This window comes from Heloderma suspectum, chromosome 11, assembly GCF_057233095.1.
Source record: "Heloderma suspectum isolate Gila_16-S chromosome 11, 16-S_ref, whole genome shotgun sequence".
Classification (NCBI taxonomy): Eukaryota; Metazoa; Chordata; class Lepidosauria; order Squamata; family Helodermatidae; genus Heloderma; species Heloderma suspectum.
Genome location: NC_139468.1, coordinates 13,334,016 through 13,361,060, shown reverse-complemented (window position 1 = coordinate 13,361,060; position 27,045 = coordinate 13,334,016). Strand labels below are relative to the sequence as shown.

Genomic DNA, 27,045 nt, shown 5'->3' with positions numbered 1-27,045 from the left:
GTACGTTTTAAACTGATGGGTGCTGTTATTTCTTTATTGCTGAGGTGTTCTTCTTTGAATTGTAACTGTTTTTCAAAAGTTATAATTCTGTTATTTCCCTTGTATTCTGTTGTCAGCCTCCTTGAGCACTATTTTTAGTGGAAAGCCAGCATATAAATGTAATGAATAAATTAAGCTCTGCTTGTGGGCTTCCTAAAGGCATTTGGTTGGCTGCTCAGGGAACAGAATGCTGGACTAGTTGATGGTCCTTTGGTCTGATCTGGCACGGCTGTTCTTATGTTCTTATCTGGGAAGGCTGGATCAAATTCCACCTCAGCCATGAAGATTAGCGGGTTACCTTGGGTACGTCACTAGGACTCAGCCCAGTCTACCTCACTGGACTGTTGGGAGAACAAAAATAGGATGAGAGCATGTAGGTTCCGCTGAATGGTCCTTCAAGGAAGGATGGGAGACATATAAGACAAGTCGGTATTATTTGCTATTTATTTATTACATTTACATCCCGCCTTTTTTCCTATTTCAAGGAACCCAAGGTGGCTTACATGGTTCTCCTCCTCTCCATTTTATCCTCACAACAACCCTGTGAGGTAGGTTACACCAAGAATCAGTGACTAGCCCAAAGTCACACAGCGAGCTTCATGGTTGAGTGGGGACAAGAACCCAGATCTCCCGAGTCCAACACACCAACGCACCAACACACCACACTGGGTCTCAAATTTATGTATTTATTAAAAATGTTGGGGCAGAATCCAATGGGACTCTTATGCCCCCTTCAGTTCTCTTACACCCTGCCAATTCCCCCATCGCTTGCGCAACAGTGATTTAGCGCTTCTGGGGCAAACCGAAATGAGCAGAAAAATGCTTGTTTCTGGAAGGAGGACGGTCATCAGAGCTCACATAAGGGAACTCCGCCAACCTGCCTCTTCCAGAAACTAGCGTTTCTGCTCGTTTTGGGACTTCCCCTAGGAAGTGCTAAATCTCCCTTCCATAAGTGGTGGGTCCCGCTTGCGCAACAGAATTGGCGGGACCCACCACACGCAGAACGGAATCGGCGGGGGTGGATTCTGCCCTTGCTCTCCCCACCCCCATTTTCCACAACCATGTCTGCGAAGAGGCTTAAGATCCAAAACAAAAGAATGTTTTAAAAATCCGCAAGAGTTACAACCATCAAATTAAAACAACCATCACACACACACACACACACACACACGAGTAGCAGAACCACACACGAGTGGCAGAACCACACACGAGTGGCAGAACCACACACGAGTAGCAGAACCACACACGAGTGGCAGAACCACACACGAGTAGCAGAACCACACACAAGTGGCAGAACCACACACGAGTAGCAGAACCACACACGAGTGGCAGAACCACACACGAGTAGCAGAACCACACACGAGTGGCAGAACCACACACGAGTGGCAGAACCAGCAGCAGCAAGCAGCGAAATCTGAAGTTGTCTCATACAGAGTCAGAGGCTATCAGTCTATCTAGCACAGCCTTCCCCAACCTTGTGTCCTCCAGATATCATGGACTTCAACTCCCATCATCCCCAGCCGCCCAAGCCAATGGTCAGGAATGCTGGGAGTTATCATCATAGAATCATAGCATAGTAGGGTTGGAAGGGGCCTACAAGGCCATCGCGTCCAACCCCCTGCTCAGTGCAGGAAGCATCTGGAAGGAATCAGGTTGGGAAAGACTGATGTAGCTCAGTACAGTCTCCCCTGACTGGTAGCATCTCTCCAGGGTCTCAGAAAGTGGCTTTGCCCTCACGTGATCCTTTTTAAAATAAAAATACTGGAGATGCCGGGGATTTGAACCTGGGACCTTCTGTACGCAAAGCAGGGGCTCAGCCACTGAGCTGCGGCCCTTCTCACCTCATCCCCCTCACATTCCACAGCAAAAAGATTGTGGTAGGACTTGCTAAAAGGTCAAGAGAAACCCAACGAGCTGAACTTGGTGCCTAAGGGATAGACGGGTAGGAGACAAATGAGGGTCCGGGCAGGGTGTTCCGCAACTGCAGTGCTACCTTTGCAGGCAGGGCCCCAGGGGACAACCGCAGTACACAGGGAGATTCATATGGGGAGGAGGCAGCCCTTCTGATGAATAAATAAATTACAGCAAGGCCAACTTGTCAAAGAGAACTACCGATTGTGAAGAAGATCTGCTACTTGAAGCTGGTCTGGAAGCTGGAGCTAGTGCAGAATGCTGTGGTCAGGAGCTGCCCTTTTTCAGCATGTAACTCCTTTGCTGAGGAAACTGCAGTGGCTGCCTGTTCGCTACCAGACCAGGTTTAAGGTATTAGTACTAGTGTATAAAGCCCTAAACAACTTGGGACCAAGGTACCTGAGAGCACCTTCTTCTTTACCAACCTGCCCTGTCACTGAGGCCATTGGAGGGCTTGCTCCTGGTGGTTCCACATGGACCTATGGCCCAGTTGGAGTCCACCAGGAAAAGAGCCTTCAGCATGGTGGCCCCCTCCCTGTAGGAGTCCCAACCATTGTGTTGCTTTCGGCGCCTCCTGAAGACATTGCCATTTCGAGAGGCCTTCCTCAAGTGACCAGCTGCAGTTTATTACGTTCAGAATCTGTTCTTTTAAAAAGGTTTAATTGTTTAAATTATGGGGTTTTATTCTTTTATCTTGTTGTTCACTGCTCCAAAACCTTTGATGCGGAGTGGTGTATAAATATTGTAAATGAAATAAAAATAAAAGACTTTGGGAACTTCATGTTCTACCACGTAAGACCATCAGGTTTATCTACACCAGCCATCCCCTACCTGGTGCCCTCCTCAGGCCGGTTACTGGCAGTAGCTTTAAGCTCAAATGTGCTGGTCTATTTTGGCATTTTTGTCTCCACCCCCTTTGCTTTCAGCCCCACCCACTCCCTATGGAATGTGGCCCCAGAGTCCTTCTCTGAAATTGAATTCAGTCCCCTGGCTGAAAGAGGTTCAACACCCCTGATCTAGACCAGTGTTGTCTCCTCTGACTTGCAGAGGTTCTCCAGTATTTCATACAGAAGCCTTTGCCAACCTTACCTGCAAGTTTATTTCAGTTATGAGAAAATCATTCTTATTTCCATTCATTTCTTTGAAGCCTGACTGGAAATACAGCAAGGAAAGTTTGCTCCATCTCTGCATAGGGAGCAAAGTCTCCATGCATGCATGTGTGTGTGATCCATGCCTGTGTAAAAAAAAATCAGTTTTGTTTTGTTTTTTGGCCTGTCCACATGTCTTTGTAATTCACTCATTCATTCTTTGGGGAAAACGCTGTTCCACTTGGATGTGTTCGCATCTCTTGAGCTTCATGGTGAGACCGTAGCGTGGGGTCATGTCCACCTTCACCCCATCCTGAACACTGAAGTGCAGCTGTTGGAGCAAAGTGGAGAGGAAGAGGAAGATCTGCCATCGAGCAATTGGCTCTCCGATGCATCTCCTCTTCCCCAGACCAAAGGTCAAGACTTTCTCAGCCACATCCCTGTTTATGTCTTTCCTGTCAGCAGTAAGGAAACGCTCTGGAATGAAGGAGGAAGGATCCTTCCAAAGATTCCTGTAATAGGAGCACATTAAAAAATAAAAATAAAAATACCATCCTTTCTTGCTTCCTCGGGCACATCTGTTTCAAAGTCAAGTCATGTTTATCTCACTGACTGGGTTCGCACAACACGCTAACCCACACTCAGTGGTTGAGTGTGGGTTGTTGAACCATGGGTTGTTTGTTGAACTGTGGGTTAGCGTGTTGTCTGAACCCAGGACATTTTCTGCAGAGCGGCTTGTTAACCATGCAGTGTGGCTATTTTTCTCAAACAAGCCACCTTGAGAACCCATGATTTGTTATTGGGTTGTTCGGGGTTGTTAACAAGCCACCCTGTGAGAAATGTCCTGGGTTCAGACAACATGCTAACCCATGGTTCAACAAACATTCCATGATTCAACAACAACCCACACTCAATCACTGAGTGTGAGTTAGCATGTTGTGTGAACAACCCCATTAAATTATCAGTCCTCTTCATGTTTAGAGAGAGAAAAGTCCTACAACTTTTTGGTTCCAGAGCAGGTTCTCTGCCCAAGATGCATAAGTTTGTGTGCAGGTTTAAGAAGCTGCTATGGATATCATATATATATATATATATATATATATATATATATATATATATATATTGCACAGTTGACTGTGGATAGAACATGTCTAATCATCCAAGGTCCTGGATAGACTTACACATCATGGTTGACTTGCCACTGGTTGACAAAGACGCAGAGGTCCTTTGGGATGTAGTAGCCATTCAAGACAGTGTCTCTGGTTGTGCTGAAATCAGATAATAAATGTATTAATTTTCAAAAGTTCACAAAGAAGCTGCAGAATAGAAAAATGGGGAAAGAGAGTGGAGATAAGTAGTCTGAAAGGGTCAAACCCAGAAAATATGTCATGAGTAAGGGACAAGAAGAGAAGGAACAACCATGTGCAGAATAATGAATTCCCGACTATCACCATGTATACACTGAAGTTACCTGGTCCAATGGCTCAACAGAAGCCATTTATTGAAGATACAGCAAACTCTTTGACCTGCTGTTAGGGATGGGGGAGAATTTCTCCCTGAAACTTCGGGGGGCCGAGTGCCAACGCATTCAGCCCTCCGAAATTGGCGGTGAAATTCTCCGCCACCCCACCGGGATGGGACTTAGCTTTGACGAATGTCCCTCCCGGCAGCGGTTCCCGGCGGTGGTTCGGCAGGTCTTCGTCAGGGGCTGGGGCGGCAGCTGGTCTTTCGACCGGCTGCCGCTGCCGCCATTACAAGTGAAGTAAAAAAAAAACAAAACCCCGTGATAGGCTACGTAACGATTAATGTACTATCGATTAACGATTAATCGTACTATCACGGCTGACTTTGGAAATCTAGCCGTGATAGGCTACTTAAATCGTTACGTAGCCTATCACGGGTGTGTGTGTGTGTGTTTTTTTACTTTTTTTTTCGCGGCCGGGTAGACGGGGTGCTTTTACCCGGCCTGAATTTCACCGGCGAGGGATGGGGCACCTCCCCCCCGGCCTGAATTTCGGCCAGGCGAGGCGGGGCACCTCCCCCCCTCACATGAACTTCGGCGGGAGAAGCGAAGCGGCTCCCCCCCACCGCGAAGCAAGCTTCGAGGACAGGTAAGGGACTTTTGCCCATCCCTACTGCTGATGTGAGTGTTGGACAAATTCCCAATGGAAGAAGGACAGAAGGACCCTAAACAGAAGATCACCCCATTTCTGCCAGGCATGATCCTCTTCTGCTGAAGCCATATCTGTGACGTTGCTATCAGTTGTCTTATACAAATTGATGAGCACAGTAAGGCTGAGCTCCAGCTGCTGTCATACATCTCTCAGTGTGATGAGGTTCTTCGGTTCTTTGAGATAAGACCAGGTGACTTAAATCCCACCCTTGCCAAAGAGGAAACAATTGGAAAGAAGAGATCTGGATTTCATAGAATCATAGAATAGTAGGGTTGGAAGGGGCCTACAAGGCCATCGAATCCAACTCAATGCAGGAATCCAAGTCAGAGCATCCCCGACAGATGGCTGTCCAGCCTCATCTTGAATGCCTCCAGTGTGGGGGAGACCACCACCTCCCCAGGTAATTGCTTCCATTGTCGTATTGCTCTAAATATTGTCGTATTGCTCTTTCATTGTCGTATTTATCCTGCGACTGGCTTCTTTCCATTGGCAAGGTGGAGATTTGGCATCTGTTGATCCTTGAGTGGTAGTAGTGGTGGCAGAATACAAGCAAGCAGGAGAACTCTGACATCAGCTTGTGTGCTTGCCAAGCTACATTGCGTCCACCATTGCAATGAATTCAGTGTCCCGTCAGGTTAAACGCTCTCACATTAAAACGTGATTATTCATACTCACCCATTTTCCCCGTTGCAGTGCTTCATCGAATGCACAAGCTCGGTTCACACTCGAGTGCTGTGCTATTTTCCTAGTGTTTTCCTGCGTGCGCTTGTCTGATCTCAGATGCTAAGCGGGGTCAGCCCCGGTCAGTAGTTGGATGGACGACCGCCTGGGAATCAGACTTCCTGCACTGAGCAGGGGGTTGTTCTATCCCTTGGAATGAGACTAAGTTTTACCCCCTCCTATCCCCCGCTCCGGATGTGTTTTTTTTTAATTCAGGCATTATCCTCGCAGAATCGGGGCTTCTCCGCGATGTTGTTTTTTTCTAATTCAGGCATGATCTTTGAAGCTTCAAAGTTGTGAAGCTTCACAACTTGGAAGCTTCGAAGATCATGCCTGAATTAGGAAAAAAAACATCGCAGAGAAGACCCGATTCTGCGAGGATAAAGCCTGAACTTTTTAAAAAAACACACATCCAGAGAGGGGGATAGGAGGGGGTAAAACTTAATCTCATTTGAAGGGATACAAGTACAACAACTCCCTGCTCAGTGGAGGAAGCCTGATTCCCAGGCGGTCTCCCATCCAAGCACTGACCGGGACTGACCCCACTTAGCTTCCGAGATCAGACAAGCGCATGCACATCCAGCCCTTTGCTTGTTGCTGAGGAAACGGGGGCAGCTGAGGAAGCTATGCAATCGGTAGCCGGAAGAAGACATGGGGCCGTCGAGAGCTGTGATTGGACAGGAGGGAAATGCAAACACCGCCACATATGGACAGGCGGGGGAGGGGACTATGACTGGATATGGTAGCGAAGGCGGAAAATCAGAGCACATTAAGGGGAAATACCAGAATATTAGGGTATTGAAAGCGGGAGCACGGAAGTGGGAAATTCCGGTTCCAATTCGAGGCGGCTACTGCGTAGTGTGAAAGGCGGGCGGTGAAACCTCATTGGAAGTGAAAAAAGGCAGTAAGTATAGAACCAGCCCATCTCTTCAGAGATTTCACCAGAAAATCACCCGCTGAATTTTAAAGTTTTCTCCCAATGGTCATGAGGGCTAGGAACTTCACTTGCTTGTTTTTCAAAAGCTGCTGAGCTTCTCAAACTGCTGCACTTCTGTACCAGGTAGCACAGATTCCATGGATGCAAGAAAGAGACAACCTGGCAGAGATAAGGCTCTACTTGATGCGAGCTGGAGAATCACAATATGGTCATAAGTCTCTGTAAAACCCTCAGAACTTACCAGTGGGGAATTGTAAAGGGTAAGAAGGAGGAATGCCTGAACATTTCAAGGATAAAGGCTTCCGTGTAAGGCAGCAAGGGCCGGTCCGACAGCCGCGGCTTTCGCGCTTGACCAATTATCTCATCTACAGGTTGGAGAAGAGAGAGAAAGAAACTGGGATCTAGCTTTCACAGACACATGTTTTATTTCTGTGTTTGTTGTGTTTATATCTTGCTCTTCCTCATAAAGAGCCCGAGGTGGCTATCAGCCTTCATAAACATAATGCCATAAACAAACTCCATGAAAATCATAATTCTAAAATCACAAATATATAGTAAAATACAATGAAACCATCTGCAAAAACAGACGAACACCAAAAAAGCATTTGCCTATGTCCCCAGAGCTGCACAAATAAATGCCAAATATTAGAGCTAACACAAGTTAGAGCATGGTAGGGGAACCTCTGGCCCACAGCCTGCCAGGGCCCCCAATCCAGCCCACTGAGGTTTTTCCAGTCACCCACCCCCTTGCTGGCATCACCCCCTTTGATCTTCTGTCAGGACAAGTCAACTGGACATTGGTGTTGTTGTTTCCCCTTTGCTTTTGGCCCCACCGACCTCTGGAATGTGGCCCTTGAAACCCTTCCAGGATTTGAATTCAGCCCTCAGGCCAAAAATGGTTGCCTACCCCATCTGAAGAGTTACCTCTAAGAGCCTGGATTTACCTATTTCCTCCTGAATCTTCTTCTGGATTTTGGGATAAACAACGAGATACATGAGACTCCAGGATAAAGCTGTGGCCACTGTGTCAAAACCTGTACGGACACACCGAAAGGATGGTATTAGGAGGCAGAAAAGAGGCAGTCTTCTCTGTACAAATTACGGAGTGTGTCCCACCAACATTTTAGTTTTTGCTCAGTACCCCCACAAATCCCTTTTCAGGGCTATAAGAACAGAACAGCCATGAGAACATAAGAAGAGCCCTGCTGGATCTGACCAAGGGTCCATCTACTCTAGCATTCTGTTCACACAGTGGCCAACCAGCTGCTCATGGGAAAGCCACAAGTAGGACATTAGTGCAACAGCACCCTCCCGCCCATGTTCCCCAACAACTGGTGTACATAGGCCTACTGCCTCTGATACTGGAGGTAGCATATAACCATCAGGACTAGTAGCCTTCACGAACTTGTCTAAATCCCTTTTAAAGCCATCCAAATTGGTGGCCTGCACTACATCTTGTGGAAGTGAATTCCATATCTTAACTATACCCAAAGATTGTTTCATATTGCCCCAGCATCCTGCTTCCTACAGTGGTCAGCCTGATGCCTGTAGGAAGCCCGCAAACAGAATACAAAAGTGTAATGTATCAAAGGCCCTGTCCCCTATAAGTCCCTGTCCACTAGATCACTGAGTCTGGATCACTGAGTTCAGACTTTTCCTAAGACTCCTCAAAACACCAGCTGCTACCCTCTACTGATTTAGAGAGAGCAACAGAACTTTCCTCTTTAGATCCTTAGCATGTGGGGCAGAGATATGCCAACTTTCAAATCCACCCAAATTGAAAAGAAGGGGGGGAGGGGGGGAGGCAACTCAATAGCAAAGCAACAAGGAGGCTCTGGTCAACATTCAGAACAAACAATAACTGGTAACTAGTAGTAATAATGGTTCTAAAAAACCTAACACCTCATGTCTGCTTTTGCTGACGTCTCTCTCCTTCTCACTTCCACCCTGTCTCTGATTCTACTCACAAGTAACTTAGGGCACCATCCTATGCATGTTTAGAGAGAAAAAGCCTTACATCTCCCAGGATATGCCAGTCAGAATGGCTGGCTGGGGCATGCTTGGAGTTGTAGGGCTTTTTTTCTGTCTAAACAGGATTGTACCCTTGACGTACTACTTCTGGCCCCTAATTCCTCTCACTATCTTGCCCCATCCTAACTCAACTCACTCTTTCCCTGGTGATGGCCCACTGAGCTTAAGTGGCTTTAAAGGGCCACTTTAAATTCATGGAGGACAGAAATATCAACAGCTCTTATCCCTGAGGTCTAAATCAAACCTCCATGTTCATGGTAGTCTATCACTGCATATGAGTTGCTGACCAGCAACAATGGGAGAATGCTATTGCCTATATGTCCTGCTTGTGGGCTTCCTAGAGGCATCTGGTGGGTCACTGTGGCAGGGTGGATTTAACAGATTTTGTTAAATCCATTCTGTCTGTGTTTCACAGATTGTCAGGCATCTTTCATTCCATCATCCGCTCATTGATGGAATTTTCTTTTTTTAAAACCAGGATGTCATTGTATTTGCACTAATGCACACTTGCACAAATGTGCTAACCTCCATTAATCCACCTGCAGATTTGCACAGGTGCGCAAGCGCGCATTAGCGCTAACGTGAATTAGCACAAATCTCCCCCAACATGAAAAACACAGTCCGCAAGTCCGCAGAATCCACATGACTCGGAAAAAGGCAGTCCACAAAGACAGTCGGATTCATATAAATCCAAACTCATTTCATTCCTTTGTTAATTTCTCTGACCTCCTTACCCACAGCCCAGCCAGGGCCCACTGACAAAAGCCCCTGGAGCTGTTCTCCACTGCACCATTGAAATTAATGGTGGTGATGAGAAGGAAAAGCAGGAGATGCCCATGCCTACTTGCTGGCTGGCTCCCTGCCTATCAAGCAAGCGAGTGGCAGCAAGGATGAGAAAGAGGGTGAGCAGCAATAGCAGCTGGTGACCATGGCGATGAGAAGGTAGACTCACTGAGGGAGGCAGCCCACTGAGGGGGTCTTCCCCAAGGGCTCTCCAAAACCTGGAGCCAGCATTGACTGTGAGAAGCAGAATTCTGGACTAGGTGGACTTTGAGTCCGATCCAGCAGAGCTCTTAAGCCACAACTATATCCCATCTTGACCCAGATGTTATTCTCACTGGGAACTGCTGGCTCAGCTTTGATTTGGGTTCTCCCCTCTCCGGAAACATCCTTACCAGCCCCAAAAATGTCGTTGATAAGGTTCACTATTTTTTCAGGTGGGAGATGAATTTTCCCATTTTGGTCAAGCTTCTTTTCTTGACTTTGGTCAATAAGGGAGTCTGTGATGTCTCGGATGCTGTCCTGCAAAAGGAAAATGGACCCGGTTCACTTTATCTTCAGCAGATCTCCAAGTTAAAAGCAACTTCTAGGATTGCCAGCTTTTGTTCTGGCTGGGCTCTTGTGCTTTAACAGCTGCCTGGCTTGGTAGAAATTTTAACAAGTGAAAAATTACCTGAAGATGAAGTGATGACTTATCGAATCATAGAATAGTAGGGTTGGAAGGGGCCTATAAGACCATTGAGTCTTATACGGGGGATACGTGGCTCAACAACATTACAAGCAAGAAGGATCTTGGAATTGTTGTCGATCACAAGCTGAATATGAGCCAACAATGTGATGTGGCTGCAAAAAAGACAAATGCTATTTTGGGCTGCATTCATAGAAGCATAGCTTCCAAATCCCGGGAAGTACTAGTTCCCCTCTACTCAGCACTGGTGAGGCCTCATCTGGAGTACTGTGTCCAGTTCTGGGCACCACACTTTAAGAAGGATGCAGACAAACTGGAGAGGGTTCAGAGGAGGGCAACAAAGTTGATCAGGGGACTGGAAATAAAGCCCTTTGAGGAGAGACTGAAAGAACTGGGCATGTTTAGCCTTGAGAAGAGAAGACTGAGGGGAGATACGATAGCGCTCTTCAAGTCCTTGAAAGGTTGTCCCAGAGAGGAAGGCCAGGATCTCTTCTCGATTGGACTTGATGGACTCGATGGCCTTGTAGGCCCCTTCCAACCCTACTATTCTATGATTCTATGAGTCCAACCCCCTGCTCAATGCAGGTATCCAAGTCAAAGCATCCCTGACAGGTGGCTGTCCAGCCTCGTCTTGAATGCCTCCAGCGTGGGAGAGCCCACTACCTCCCTAGGGAATTGGTTCCATTGTCGTATTGCTCTAACAGTCAGGAGGTTTTTCCTGATGTTCAGCTGGAATCTGGCTTCCTGTCACTTGAGCCCATGATTCTGTGTCCTGTACTCTGGGATGATGGAGAAGAGAGCCTGGCCTTCCTCTCTGGGACAACCTTTCAAGTACTTGAAGAGCGCTATCCTATCTCCACTCAGTCTTCTCTTCTCAAGGCTGAACATGCCCAGTTCTTTCAGTCTCTCTTCATAGGGGTTTGTTTCCAGTCCCCTGATCATCTTCATTGCCCTCCTCTGAACCCTCTCCAGCTTCTCTGCATCCTTCTCAAAGTGTGGTGCCCAGAACTGGACACAGTACTCCAGATGAGGCCTGACCAGTGCTGAGTGGAGGGGAACTAGTACTTCACACGACTTGTTACATTTCTGCAGCTTTGTTTGCATCAGAGTTGGATAGGCTCTTCGTATTAGAAAGTAAAGGTAAGTGGCTTAGGTTAACTTTGATAAGGTGGATGGACTTATGGAATAATGATAATTTTACTGAGTATCAGAATTTGATCATAGAAAAGCAAGACCAGGCATAGGGAACCTGAGGACCTCCAGATGCTGTAGGACTGCAACTCTCATCAGTCTTAGCCAACATAGCCAGTACAGAGGGATGATGGGAGTTGTAGTCTGATAACATGCAGGGGGCCACATGTTCCCCATCCCTCAGCAAGACCAAAAAATTCCCTTTCATCAGTATTTTTAAGGAAGGCATTTTGCAAGAGGCAAAATGATACAAAATCATCTCCTTGAAAATGTCTTGATTTGATCAACAAATCTGATTGAAAGCAGATTCTAAGGGAAATGTTGCAAAAGGATGTAAGTTGCTGATGATATTAAATAAGAACAAGAGCAATTATACTAAACCATGGAATGAGGAGACGGGAAAGGCTAAAGAGCACCTCTGGAAGCCCAGCTGGATCCTGGGTTTTTCTGACTGACTGACTTTGGTCCAGTTTACAGTGATTTCAAGGTGGTATTTAACCCCCTGGAGCCTTGGGGTTAAATGAGATTAATACCTTAGTCCTGGAAGCCAAATCTGGCCCTTTTAGGGTCCCAATCTGGCCCTCTGGGGTACCCCAAATGTCCACACACCCCTCCTCTGGCCCCATCCCCTTTCACCCAGCTACCCATCATTGTGTGGGTTCCTGGCTTTGGTGCAGTTTTCCCCCCATTTTAAAAGGTCAAAATGCATCTCTTAAGGCAGGGGTCTCCTTAGGGCAATAGGGTCCTTGGCGGGGATGGGGGGTGAGGTTTGCCCCCACCCAGGCATTTTTCAGCAGGCAGCTTTTACTCTCCCTATTAAAACTAATGGAAAATCACTCTATTTGCTTTAATATGGAGGAAGGGGGGGAGAGAGAGGGAGAGGAAGAGGAAGAGGAAGGAGGGAAGGAAGATCCAGAGAGAGAAGAGCAAGCAAAGAAAGAAAGAAAGAAAGAAAGAAAGAAAGAAAGAAAGAGAGGACCCAGAGAGAGAAGAGCAAGCAAGCAAGCAAGCAAGCAGAGAAAGAAAGAAAGAAAGAAAGAAAGAAAGAAAGAAAGAAAGAAAGAGGACCCAGAGAGAGAAGCACAAGCAAGCAAAGACAGACAGACCAGACAGAGAGAGAAGGAAAGAAGGAAGGAAGGTAGAAGGAAATAAAGGAAGGAAGGAAGGAAGGAAGGAAGGAAGGAAGGAAAGAAAGAAAGAAAGAAAGAAAGAAAGAAAGAAAGAAAAGCTGTGGGGTGGAGAGAGAGACTGAAGCACCAGAGAGAGAGAAGCCAGAGCTAACAGCACGCACACAAACACAGATGGGCGGGGGCTCCCAAGGTTTTTGTGGCTGGCCTCCCACCACCCCTACAGCAGCTAATTTGTAGTGTTGCCCAGGCCACTTTTTCAAAATGCCAAATGTGCCCATGGGCCCCCAAAGCCTGGAGACCCCTCTCCTAAGGCTGAGTTACTGACAGTAAGCACTTTAAGGTAAAACATGCCAGTATTTTTGGCATTTTGGCTTCGCTCCTTTTGCATTCACCCCCGCTCACCGCTGGGGTGTGGCCCCTGAGAGCTTCAGCCCTGGGGTTGAAAGAGGCTCCTTTCTCCTGCCCTGGAGGATGAAAAAAGGGATCCAAACAGGACATTGGGTTAACATGCCATCCTCTAATGGCTGTTGTCATACTCTTGTGGATGAATACTGGAAACAGGTGAATGCACCAACAACACTATGGGGGAAAATCAAGACTTGGACCTGAAGCCTGAAGCTCCCTTTGCTCCTATGAATCAGAGAGTGCAGTATGTCAACAGCACGAAACATATTGGTTTGTTTTCCACCTTGAAGGAGATATAGGCTGCTTAAACCTGCCGAGTTGATATTTTGATGAATTGATAGTTCCAGAAAGCAATTAATGGTATGTCAAGCGTATTTGTGCATGCATGCATTTTCCTGAATTTTAATGGGTATGTCCTATTATATGAAATTTCTTCTTCTTCTTTGCAGCGTTGAAGCTTTGTAAAGAAAAATCAAACAGTTAAAGAAAGCATACAGAGTCATGGGTTCTGGGTGGCTTGTTGCTGTGGGTTTGCGCAACAGGGGAATTATGCTAATCCCTCCAGCATGCGACTGGCACGTGCGGGGTGGTTAATAGCTCACGGTATGTTATTAACCACCCTGAGATTGCGCAAACCAGGTGAATGTGTTGGCCATCAGATGCAAGATGAAAGGCAGCCAGGAGATGGCAATCAACAAGCGTGTCCTGATCATTCAAGGCATTTGGGAAGGGTCGTAGCTCAGTGGTACAACACAGGCTTTGCATGCAGAAGGTGCATAGACTTTGAACCTATGATTCAAATTCTATGATTCTATGAAGGTCCCAGGTTTGATCCCCAATATCTTCAGATCTGTCTGGCAACCTGGAGAGTCAGTGACAGCTAGATGGACCAACGCTCCAACTTGGTATAAGGCAGCTTCCTGTATAGGGGTTTACAAGAATATCAATTGTGTCCCCAAAGCACTCAGACATGCCCCGTTGGCAGCCCTGAACCTGGATGCAAACAGGATAATGCATTGTCTGAAAACATTCACAAATTCTCGAACATACGCTCACGTTCGCAAAATGTGCAATTTCTGACAAAATTGCTGTTTGAAATTGTGCAGTTTTTTTAAAAATGCACAATTTCCCACTTTGTGGGGGAAAGTTGCCCAACTTTGGAAAGTACCCACACTTTGGCATGTTTGATTTGTGCAATTTCCTGTTCCGCAAATCGAGCAGAGATCGCAAAAGCTCGTGGAACTCGAGGAGAGCTGAACACCAAGTTGACACTGGGAGAATCTGGGTGAATGCGAACATCACTTGTTCACGCATTCCCTTTCCTGTACTGGTATTTAAATGAGCCCTTTATTATTCAGAACCATGAGGACTACAGTCTTGATTTTTAAGGGGAAAGAACCATATCTCTGTGACAGAGCACATGCTTTTCATGCAGAAAGTCCCAGGTTCAGTCCTTGGCATTTCCATGTCAGGTGGGGGAAAAGTCTTGCCTCAGACCCTGAAGAGCTGCTGCCAGTCAGTGCTGACGATACTCAGCTGGATGGATGAATGGTCTGGTTCTGTATAATGCAGCTTTCTATGTCCTAGGGCAGGGGTGGGCGACACCAGGGGATTGGGGCAATGCCCCCCCGCACACACACAGGACCCACCAGGGGCCATACCCCTCCTCCACTGAAATTGCTGCACCCAAACCTGTTGTAGTGGTGCCAGACCACCACCTGCAATTTCGGAAGGAAACAAAGGAGAATCATGCTCTTGGGAGACTCCCAGAACTGCGGTTCTACTTCCAAACAAGGTGTGTGCTCCCTACACACCTTGTTTTCTTGCAAAATTGCAGGGGGGTTGCCGCCGCCACCACAATTTCGGCAGTGGAGGCAGGCAGGCACAAAAACTGCCCTGGAGGGCCGCATCGGCCCACGGTCACACGTTCCCCACCCCTGTCTTAAGGCATATCCGGAAGACCCTTTGTTGTTCCTTACCTTGCTGAAAGTCTCATAGTGCTGTTTGACAATATTCATTAGGAAGGCGCAGAATTGTTGGTTGAACTCCTTGAACATCTTCATGTTTTTGCTCGGGAGATGTTGAAGCACAGGGATGAAGTCAGCAAGGTTCCCAGAAGCCGCAACTTCCACAAACTTTTCACTCCCATTCACTATGCTGAGGAATTCCTGGTTGTCACGGTTGTAGCGCTTGCCAAAACTCATGGCACAAATGACGTTTGCCACAGAGATAACCAGGTGCTGATAGGGGTCAAGTCTTTTCTTCTCATGCATCGCCTCTTGCAGCTCCCTAATCAAATAGGCAGCTTCATTGGAGACGTGCTCTTCCAAGATGCAAGTGGAGGAGGAGGCAAGGCTGGGTGCAAAGGAAAAGCTTTTCAAAGCATTATGGGCCATTTTCCTCCGGGCTTGCCACACCTCTCCGGAATCGGTGCTGAAAGCCAAGCTCTGACCATCTGCCACATGACGGAAACTGTAAAGATCAGGACGTCCCACGAAGTCTCCTCCTTGCCTCACCAGGGCCTGCTTGATGGTTTCAAGCCCGCTCAGCACCAGTACTGGCCTCGTGCCGATGTGAATCCTCATGACATCTCCGTATTCCTGGCTCATCCTGGCCAAACTCAGATGGGGGTTCTTCCCCACCTCCAGAATGTTGCCAATCAGTGGGTAACCCATTGGCCCAGGGATTCTCTTTAGGCCCTGGGGGATCTTCTCCTGGAAGGATCTGATTATCATGACGATCAGGCAAAAAACAGCAGCGGCAACGAGAGCTTCTGTAGCCGAGACTGTGGCCAGGGTTCTCATGAGCCACATTGCAAACATTGGTATCATAGATCTAGGAACCCTACAAAAATTAGACAACAGACAGGCCCAGAAGGTATGACTAGTAAGCAAAAGTCTATGTGGATGCTGGTACAGCAATAATGCCAGTTTTCATGGTTATTAAATAAAGGGGCAAATTAATAATAATAATAATAATAATAATAATAATAATAATAATAACAATATTTATATACCGCCCAACTGGCAAATAACTTCAGGGTGGTTTACATCATAATAAACCGCAAACAACAATAAAATAACCACCAAAATGATAACTGCAACGAATAAAAATATCAAAATATTAGAATATTAAAACATTAAAAATATTTAAAATATCAGTGATATTAAAAAGCCCACAGGAAAGTTAATCATCAAAGCAACAGATTTAAAGACTAAATGCCTGCTGGAAGAGGGAGGTCTTAACCAGGCATCTAGGTATACAGTGGAGACACCAGGAGGATCTCTCTGAGAAGGGCATTCCATGGATGGGGGGCCATTACAGAGAAGGCTCTTTCCCTCATAGCTGCCCATCACCACTGGAATGTGGCCCCCAAGTAGGGATGGTATGGGTGCCCATTTCGGTCCACAAATCTACTGGACCACCGGCACCCGTGCCCCCCGAGCTGCGCCTGCCGGTCCCTCCTCCCTGCTTGCCAGTCCCTGGACTGCCCACATAGACTTATATTGAAAAAGCGCTGTGAATCTCCCATATATGCAAGATTCATGGTGCTATTTTGCATATAAGTCTATGGGCATAGACTGCCTATCACCATGTTTTTTAAAACATGGCAATCGGCACAGAGGCAGACAGGCCTGGGTGAGTTGCGAGCCAATCGCCGAGCACAGGAGAGGCTCAAATGCAGCCTGGGGACCAGCGATAGGGAGCAGGGGCTCAGTGAGCACCCGGAACCTGGATGGGGTTGCCCATCCTTCCCCACCCCTAAGACCTTCTCCAAATTGAACTTGGCCCTTGGGCTGAGAGAGGTTCTCCACCGCTGGTCTCGATTACCTGCTAGGACAGGCTTTGCCAACCTGGTGCCCTCCAGGTGTGTTGGACTACAGCTGCCAGCATCCCCCAGCCAGCCTAGGCAGCAAAGAGTTTCCCAGTGTGATGACTCCACCCGCTCAATCTGGCTATTGGAACTTCTCAACGGGAAGGGCTATAAAAGCTTCCTGTTCAGGCCAGTTTGTCTTGGCAATTATCATCTTTCCCAGCTCTTGGTTTATTCTCTGGGCTTCTTCACATGGAGCTTTTATCCTGCTATTGAGATTGGTTACTCACAGAAGTTTGCAGGCCCTTTAGATGACGTCGATAAACTCCAGGGCATCTCCCGCACTAAATGACCTTTATTCTGTTTTTTAAAAGATTGGAGATAATGAGCTATCAAATTACCGTGCTTGAGCTCCGCTTGAGTTCCCTCATGAAAAGAGGAAAACCCAAAATAAGAGGAGATAAACCACACCACCATCTAGCAGCTGTATAATGAAACATATCAAAGACTCAGATAAGAGGGGAAAGGAGGAAGAAAATGGGGGGAGAGGGAAGGAAGCTCATGTAAAGGGAGTCCGTTGTGATCCTGCATTTAAAACGGAAGCAGAAAGCCCCGTTTTAAATGCGGGATTTTAGGCTGGTGTTGAGATATTCTCTGTCTCTGGCCCCTGCCTTGGTTTTTGGTTTCAGGCTCCCACTGAACAGCCACCAACTGCTGAACTTGGATTACGGGGAGGCCAAGGAGGCCTGGTGCCCTTACCTTTTGTGAGAGCCCCCTAATATATTGGAGGGCAGGATCCGGCAACATTTGGTGGGAGCAAGTGGTAGGCATTGTGGATTTTGTTAAGGGCCCCTCTGTCTCCCCCTGCAATGATTTGAGCGTTCGCCTACAACCGAGTGCAGTCATTTAACACGTGAAAAGGGATTGTTTTAGAAACAGGGTGGCCATGTACAGAGGACAGCCCTCTATTTGAGGGGCAGTCAGAGGACAAGCCTCTGTTTGAAGGGGTCTTCTGTTTCATGGGCTGTTGAGCCCAAGTCCAGTTCAAAGATAAAGATCCATAAAATGGGAGAGCAGCAAGGACCTCGAACTTGCCCGTCCACAGTGAGCATCTGAACAACAGGCTGAACAGGCAGACACACAGGTCACCCGGTCACAGTCTTCCCCACCAGGGTGAGAGGTAGTGCATTTCTGTTGAAATTATAGCAGTTACTTCTAAATTTGCATCTCTCTATATAAAATTAGCATATGAAACATTTATGCAAGTCTGTGCCATCTTTTTTTTCTGTGATGCACTTCCTCGTTTTTGCGATGCGCAAGCGGCCACCCTACCTGCTGACAAGTCTGACAAACATTTCTGATTGCCAATGAAATTTCTGTGTCAGTTACAGTATGTTCCTCATCTATGAGCATCTCTACACCAGCTTAAAACCCCACATTTAAAACAGGGCTTTCTGCTTCCGTTTTAAATGCAGGATCACAACAACTCCCTTTTTCACGTGCTTCCTTCCCCCTCTCCCCTCTCCCCCTCCTTCTCCCCCTTATCTGAGTCTTCCATATGTTTCGCTGATCTCGCTCCTCTTCTTGCGGCTTTTCCTTTTTCACGGAGGGAACTCAAGCGAAACACAAGCGGGATAATTTGACAGCTTGTTATCTCCAATCTATTTAAAAATGGGGGAAAAGTCATTTAGCGCAGGAGATGCCCTGGAGGTTCATGACATCATCTAAAGGGCTCACAAACGTCCGTGAGTGAGCAATTTCCATCACAGGATAAAAGCTCCATATGAAGGAGCCCCCAAATGAATGTTCCACATTGCAGGAATTAAAGTGTGTGCATGCATGTGTGTTTGTGTCTGTGTGTGTGTGTGTGTGTGTGTGTCTCTGTGTGTGTGTGTGCGCACACACTTGCACGCATCTCTGTGTGTGTGTGTGTGTGTGTGTGTGTCTGTCTGCGTGAGTGTGTGTGTGTGTCTGTCTGCGTGATGAGGTGCGTGACATATTTGTGCAGGCTCTAGGGCCTATACTAGAGTCCCAAATAATAACGATTTGAAAAAACATTTCCAAAGTGTGCTGTACTTTATCAACAGTCTTCCAAACACGTACACACACTCACCCCTGCCTGCTTTGCTTATCTATGGAAGATACTGAAAATACCTGTACTTGGCCCAGTCCTTGATTTATTTATTTTCTGACAATGGAGATCAAGGCCATTCTGACCAGGGCCAGATTACCAAACAGGCTAACAACAGCAGAGCATAGGATCCATAATTTTGATAATAAGTCACTGATGCAGTCTACTATTTTTTTCCTAAACATTTACTGGTTAAAGGGGCCTTTCTCAGTGGTCTGACCTACAGCCCATAATTTCCATAATCCTGTGCTGGTTTTGCCAACGACACGGAAGAAAAAATGTTTTAAAAATATGAGTATGTATATGTTTTGATTTGTTGAACAAACCAGTTTATTAAGTGGTTCACTGAGACCCCCAACAATTTTCCAGAGGTCCACAAAAATACTTGAAAACTCTTGCTGTATTGTGTACTAAAGCTATAATAGCGTGCGGTTAACAGTTCATCAATGGTATCTAGGAGAAGATTTCTGCTAGTTAATATTGATAAGGAATGAAGGATAAAGCAGTATATTGCAACACCTATGACAGGAGGAGAAAAAAAAGTGCAGTGCAATCTTGTACATGTTTACTTGGAAGTAAATCCCAGTGTCTTCAGTGGAATTTAAGCCCAGATCATTGTGCATAGGATTGCAGCCTAACAGTTTAAATCAATAAATACCTGTGTGTCGCAGATGAAGGAAGAAACTGGAGTCTGGAACAGTGTTGTACTGAATACAGTCTGGATGTAATAGTTCCTTCCCCAAACGTATCAAGACCTTTCTCTTCTACTGCTGGACACTATGTGGCTTCTGAGCTGCCTGAGAGTGCATTTTATACGCTGCAGTCAAAAGAATGATTGCCAAATCCACCTTCTCTTCCGTGGCCAAACCATCATTTTTGCAGCCAAGCCTGGACTAATATCTTGAGGAAGTCCAATAAAACACTCAAGTCCTTGGGATCTGAGTGAAAAAAATCAGGTAATAATGTGTCCCACATCAGCCAGTTACGAGTGCGTGTGGTTTGTTGTTGTTGTTATTGTTATTTGAAGTTTATTTCTGTTCATTTAGGGATGTTTACAACAAGTTTAACTACAATTTTCCAATTTCTCCCCCCATCTACAATCCACCTCTCTCCCAACTCTGTTTAACAGTTCTGTGTTTTCATTTGGTGCACACTGCTTGTTACAGTTTGTTGTCATTATTAAAAGTTTATTTCTATTTATTTAGGGCTTTTTACAACAAGTTTAGCTACAATTTCCCAATTTCTCCCCCCATCTACAACCCACCTCCCTCCCAACTCTATGCTTGGCAGTTTTGTGTTTTCATTTGGTGCACATCGCCTGTTACAGTTTGATTCTTAGGGAGAAGGGAGACATGTGTGGGTGGGAGATACACAGAGAAGGGGGACAGTGAAAAGATAGAGGAAGGGAAGGGACGAGACGGGACGGGATGGGAAGTAGGTAGCTGTTAATTGGTGTGTGTAGTGTGGTATGTTCCTGTTGTTATTGGCACAGGACGTTTCTTCCACATATAGTTCAAAGGAGCTGTGCCAAATGGTTTGACATTTTTCCTATGCATGCTTAGACAGGAAAAAGTCCTACAACTCCCAGCATGCCCCAGCCAGTTGTATGACTTTCTTCTGTTTAAACATGCATAGGATTGCACCCTTAATGTAGAATATCTGAGCTGGAGATGCCAGGAATCGAACCTGGGACCTTTGGCATGCAAAGTGTATGCTCTCCCACTAAGCTGCAGCCCTTCACCAAACATTAGAAACCTAGGAAGATGCCTACACAAACTCAGGACATGGGTCCAATTACCTCAGTGTCATCTCCACCAGCCTTCTCTAACCTTGTGTCCTCCAAATGTTTGGGACTACAACTACCAGCCATCCTGACCAATGCCCATTCTGGCTGGGGCTGATGGGAGTCAAAGTCCAAAACATCTGGAGGGACCAGCATGCGGGGGGCTGTTCTACATTGATGGGGAGCAGCTCTCCAGGATTTCTGGAGATGCTCTTTCGCATGTATAACCCACTGGTATATTTGTCTTTAAGAATTCTGAATGGGAATATTCCTGCACATGCTCAGGAAAGGAGTGAGATAGGGAGTGGCCACCATTTAAGGCAGTTACCAAAATGCAGTGTGGAAGAAGCTTGCTTTCTCCTCTCTGTAAGACCCTGAACCCTTGAGACAGGTTAGTAGGGAGGTTTCCTTTTGAATTTTTTTAAAAGAGTCATGATTTTTTTACAAACGCTATGAGTTCCTTGTTGTTTATGTTCTTTTATATTATATAAAGGGCTGTTTACAAAGTGGTTCCTGTGTTGCTGGATCCTGATCCACCTTGAGAAAATTGCTGCAAAACTGGAGTGAACTGAGCAGAGACTGTTTTCTTTCTTCAGCCAGCAGAAAAATCAAGCTTCAGAGAGAAGTTTATTTATATTTTTGTTGTGGACTCAAGCTGAAAGACAGAACTTTGGGAGGGTGATGCTCTGTCTTATTGTTTTGGGTGATAAGTGTATTGTTATGCATGTAAAATTATTACACGTGCATTATTATTGTTTTTAAATAAGAAATTTAAATGTTATATGTTAATTGTCTCTGTACAAGGCCTTTGCTGTGAATCCCTTTAGAGACCCTGAAGAAAAGTATGATACCAGTAAAGCTGGTGCTGTACCACCAAGCTATGCTCCCTCCCATGACTCTCATCTAGGGATGAGTGAGAATTTTGTCTCAGTTCAGTTTTGATCAGAATTTGCCAAAATTCACAACGATTTCCATATTCGTTTTTACAAAAAGTAAAAATTCTATAATGTGGATGTGGGAGGAACAGAAACTGTCAGATTCATCCATCCAGGAAGAGGGCTTTAAGTGCTTAGCTCTCCAAAGGGATTCTCCACTTTAGCAAATATCCCACAGCATTACTGGGGCTTCAGCTTCGCAGGTTTAGCACTCGACACAATAGACACACTCCCCTCCCCCCCCCCCCCCCGTTTTTGCTGGTTTGCTTCCCATATGTTTCATTTATACCACCAGCAGATGGGCTGTTTTATTGCGCAATTTTGATTTATTGCAGCATTTTCAGAGTTTTATAAAATGGAGGTTCCTGCTTGAAAATGGCAGGAGAGGCATTGGAGGTTGATGACACCATAAAAAGGACCCACGAACTTCCATGAGTGAACAATCATGAGCGCACTATAAATGCCTCTCGCAGAGATATTCAAAGTCTGGCTTTGAATCCCTCTGTATTCAACCATGTTTGTAATGCTGAATTAGGGTTGCCGCTAGGGATGCTGGAGAATTCCACCACAGACTCAAATGAGGCTGGATTCCAAAGAATCGGACCTCTGGAGTCCACAGCAGAGTGGCTGTGCTTACTTCCGGGTCTGGAGGAGTTCACGCAGGGCGGCTCTCTGACTCTGTATAAGACGCAATAAGCTAATGGTGGCTGCCATTAGCCTATCGCAGAAAAGTTACAGCCGTAAATGGCATACTGTACGCCATTTGCGGCCATAAAGCACTTACTTTGACCCAAATACAGCCATAAACAGCTGCAATTTAGGTCAAAGTCAGTGCTTTACAGCCGCAAATAGCATGCAATACACCATTTACGGCTGTATTTTTCCTGCGATAGGCTAATGGCAGCCGCCATTCGCGTATTGCATCTTATAGGGAGCCAGAAAGCCCCTCCGCCAACTGCAGCAGACATGGCTGGGCTCCAGAGGATTCTGCGGGGCCCTGAGCGGCCCAAATTGCCCCTCCACGGACCCCCCCCCCAAGACCGGACAGTGAGGGGGTTGTACATCCCTAGCTGCCACCTCTTTTTTTTTGGCAGGCTCCTCATCTTAACAGCTACCTGGCAGGCAGATATATCAGTGCCCTCTCCATGCTGGGAATAGCTGCACCTTTTCAATTTGGCTGGTGCAGATGCGTGAGGATTTCATTTCTGTTTGCTTTTTATTAGAATTTACCCAAATTCTCAAAGTTCTTTGTAACTGGGAGAGAAAGAACTTGAATTCGAATGCAGGAGAAAGCGAACTGACAGATCCACCCGTAACTGCACATATCCTTTCCTAGCGGGAAGTCCAGGGTGGTTCTGGTGGGATAACTGAGAGGCCGTGGTCTGAGGCTATAAGCAAAACCCCAAAAAGGAATGCAAGGGTCAGTTCAAACAGGAGATCAAACTCAGAAGCGCCTCGTCAGCAGCGGCTTGGCAGGCCTGGCGCTGGTCAGCTCAGGTTAAAGATTGTCCAGGTTTGCGTGAGAAGCCATTTGGTTGGCTTTCCTGTTATCCCCTGGAGCCAAGCAGAGGGAAGAAAATAAGACTGGGAGCATGCACGGAAAGGAAAGGTCAAGGTGGCTGAGGCTGCACTCAATAGTGGGCTGGGATTTGCTTTTCTTAAAGGATCCCTTGAAACAAGGCAACAGGCAGAGAAGACTCAGGACCCACCTTGGGAAATTATTTGTAGCCTTTGGAAATACTGCCAAATTCAGATCCTGCTGGTGGCTGAAGAATGTGGCTTCTTACAATGGCCAAACTGGAACAGGGTCTTCTCAAATCTTGCTGTGGGCCCCCAAGGGCCTTAGGGACATGGCAGGGTGCGACACTCAAGCCTCCGGCGACACATGTTGAGAGAAGGATCACCTCCTTTCTCTTAAGAACATAAGGAGAGCAGGACAGGAGTCCATCTCGTGCAGCATTCTGTTCACATGGTGGCCAGCCAGCTGTAAACCGGGAATCTACAAGCAGGACACAAGTGCAACAGCGCACTCTTGCCCATGTTCCCCAGCAACTGGTGCATGTAGGCATACTGCCTCTGGTACAGAAGGTAGCACATAGCCATCAGGACTAGTAGCCCTTGATAGCCTTCTCTTCCAGGAATCTATCTAAACCCCTTTTAAAGCCATCCAAATTGGTGGCCGTCACTGCATGAATTCCATAGTTCAACTATACGCTGCATGAAGTCCTTCCTTTTATCTGTCCTAATCTCCCACGAGTTGGCTTCATGGGATGACCCCAGGTTTTAGTATCATGAGAGAGGGAGAAAAATGTCTCCCTATCCACTTTCTCCACACCATGCATAATTTTGTACACCTTTATCATGTCTCCCCTTTCCTTCCTTTTTTCCAAGCTAAACAATCCCAGCTGTTGTAACCTTCCCTCATAGGGGAGTTGCTCTAGCCCCTCGATCATTTCAGTTGCCCTTTTCTGCTTTGGTATCTCAAGAGCCTACCAAAACCCCTTGATCCGATTCAGGGATGCTCCTCCTCCAAACGTATTCATTTAAAGGATTTTGATCCCACGTCTCAGCCAAAAAGGCTCCAGGACCAGCTTACATGCAGACACAGCACACAAGGAAAAAGGCATGGGAAGGGAAGAGGGGGGGGAAATGAAGTAGTTTTTCAGCAGGGCTGGTAGAATGACCCCATCTCCCTCTGTACAGCCTGTTGGTGATCCCATTCTCTTCTGAGGTCAGGTGAGTGGAGACCATGGAAAGGGCTTGCTTGGAGCCCCCTATGTGAAACGCCTTCTCCAGAGAGACTCAGCTGGTACCAGCCTTGAGGCTTTGGGGGTACCTTGTTGCTGTTGGTGTTCAGGCATTTCAAGCATGTTTTATAAGCAGGGTGTGGCCAGTCACACATCTCACAAAAAGAAGAAACACATCACACATGTGCACGCACGCACAAAAGAGGACAGAGATTTGCATAACATTTTCTAATATGAATTGACATGAATAGACATGAAACTTAACTAGAAATACTATACATCTTAGCCTGGTGGAGTAGACCATAACAAGGTGACAGGTTCCTACCTGCTCTGCTGCCCAGGTGCTGTTGATGGGCAATTTCAAGGGAGAGCTCCCCTGAGCTCTCCCTTCTGATGCTTCTTTATCTTTGGACTTGGACTGGACAGCCCTCCAAACAGAGGATGCCTTCAAACAGAGGATGGCCCTCTGTAAAGTAGGACGCAAGGCCACCCTGTTCATAGATGGTATTTTATTGTGTTTTGTGTTTTATTCTTTTACAGGTGGGAGCTGCAATAACATGTGGCAGCATGAAGTGCTGTTGTTCAAGGGACCAGCTAAGCAGTTGTGCCCTCCTGCACGGTGCTCCATTCCATTACTCCTCTCTCCTGGTTTTTCATCCCCCCCCCACACACACACAACTGTCAAGTCAGCATTCTGTTCCAACTGAGCATGCTCAGTACTCATTGAGCGGTTCTGGGATTCCCTCTCCCTTTCCACATAAAGATTTTTCGTACTTCTGCAAACCTTGGAGTTGCTCTAAGCCATTTGAAATCTCCCTCTTGTGCATGGATGGTACCATTTTGGCTCCATACAGATCCTCACTCAGAGAAAGGGTTCACTATTAGTTTATAGGATTCTTGTACACCCTCCTGAAAATCATATGCTGAAGGGCAGGGTATAAAGTCAAAAAGCGATAGAAATTTATTTATTTATTTATTTATTTATTTATATACCACCCAATAGCCGAAGCTCTCTGGGCAGTTCACAAAAATTAAAACCACAAAGCACAGCATAAAGCAATATAAAATATGAAAGCTTAAAACCACAATATAACAGTACAACCAGAATAAAACCTAGCAGCAATTGTTGTTGTTTTTCAGTCGTTCAGTCATGTCCGACTCTTCGTGACTCCCTGGACCATAGCCCGCCAGGCCTTCCTGTCCTGCGCTCTCTCCCGGAGTGTGCTCAAGTTCATATTCATTGCATCGGTGATGCTATCTAGCCATCTCATCCTCTGCCGTCCCCTTCTCCTTTTGCCTTCAGTCTTTCCCAGCATCAGGGTCTTTTCCAGAGAGTTTTCTCTTCGCATTAGGTGGCCAAAATATTTCAGCTTCAGCTTCAGTATCTGTCCTTCCCATGAGCACTCAGGGTTGATTTCCTTTAGGATGGACTGATTTGACCTCCTTGCAGTCCAGGGGACTCGTAAGAATCTTCTCTAGCACCACGGTTCGAAAGCATCAATTCTTCGGCACTCAGCCTTCCTTATAGTCCAGCTCTCACAGCCATACATTACTACTGGGAAAACCATAGCTTTGATTAGATGGACCTTTGTCAGCAAGGTGATGTCTCTGCTTCTTACTATGCTGTCTAGGTTTGCCATAGCTTTCCTCCCAAGGAGCAAGCGTCTTTTAATTTCATGGCTACAGTCACTGTCTGCGGTGATCTTGGAGCCCAAGAAAGTAAAATCTGTCACTGCTTCCATTTCTTCCCCTTCGATATGCCAGGAAGTGATGGGGCCAGATGCCATGATCTTAGTTTTTTTAATGTTGCGTTTCAAACCAGCTTTTGCACTCTCCTCTTTCACCCTCAACAAGAGGCTCTTTAGATCCTCTTCGCTTTCTGCCATTAGGGTGGTATCGTTTGCATATCAGAGGTTGTTGATAATTCTCCCAGCAATCTTAATTCCAACCTCTGATTCATCCAACCCGGCGTTTCTCATGATGTACTCTGCATATAAGTTAAATAAGCAGGGTGACAATATGCAGCCTTGTCATACTCCTTTCCCAATTTTGAACCACTCAGTTGTTCCATGTCTGGTTCTTACTGTTGCTTCTTGACCCTCATACAGGTTTCTCAGGAGACAGGTAAGGTGGTCTGGTACTCCCATCACTTTAAGAATTTGCCACAGTTTGTCAGATTTAAAACACCAAAGCTAAAAGACTAGGGAACTAAAATGCTAAAATACTGGGAGAATAAAAAATCTTCACCTGGTGCCGGAAGGAGTACAATGTAGGTGCCAGGCGAACCTCTCTAGGGAGCTCATTCCACAGCCAAAAAGGCCCTCTTCCTGGTAGCTACCCACCTCACTTCCTTTGGCAAGGGCTCACAGAGAAGGACCGTGAATTATATCATTAGGACACAATGTTGTAGGGGACCAGGGCACATTGCCAGCATCCAATGTCTCCAAAGTGTTTAGACCAGCCAGACACCTCCAGATTCTTCTAAATCAGATTCCAGGGGGCTCTTTGGAAAGCAAGATAAACTCTAGATAATAAATCTGG

The 27,045-nt window shown here is 46.4% G+C and overlaps 1 protein-coding gene across 1 annotated transcript; it reads right to left on the bottom strand.

Moving 5' to 3' along the window:
• Nucleotides 1-457: 457 nt before the first annotated feature.
• Nucleotides 458-19,823, bottom strand: LOC146337015 (cytochrome P450 1A5-like). The gene is made up of 7 exons (XM_084816902.1): nucleotides 19,698-19,823; nucleotides 15,074-15,938; nucleotides 10,076-10,202; nucleotides 7,814-7,903; nucleotides 7,111-7,234; nucleotides 4,220-4,306; nucleotides 458-3,550 (listed from the first exon to the last, which is right to left on the bottom strand). Exons 2-7 carry the CDS (start codon nucleotides 15,923-15,925, stop codon nucleotides 3,244-3,246), a joined length of 1,587 nt encoding a protein of 528 aa, XP_084673028.1. The 5' UTR covers nucleotides 15,926-15,938; nucleotides 19,698-19,823; the 3' UTR covers nucleotides 458-3,243.
• Between the last annotated feature and the right edge of the window lie 7,222 nt (nucleotides 19,824-27,045).

What these genes read in the sequence shown, in the direction of transcription:
- LOC146337015 (XM_084816902.1), bottom strand. Translation starts at nt 15,925, where the DNA reads ATGATACCAATGTTTGCAATGTGGCTCATGAGAACCCTGGCCACAGTC. An exon ending in CAACGACATTTTTGGGGCTG is followed by an intron (nt 7,904 to 10,075) that starts GTAAGGATGTTT and finishes GTGTCCGTACAG; the next exon opens with GTTTTGACACAGTGGCCACA. An exon ending in CCCTTTACAATTCCCCACTG is followed by an intron (nt 4,307 to 7,110) that starts GTAAGTTCTGAG and finishes ATCTGATTTCAG; the next exon opens with CACAACCAGAGACACTGTCT.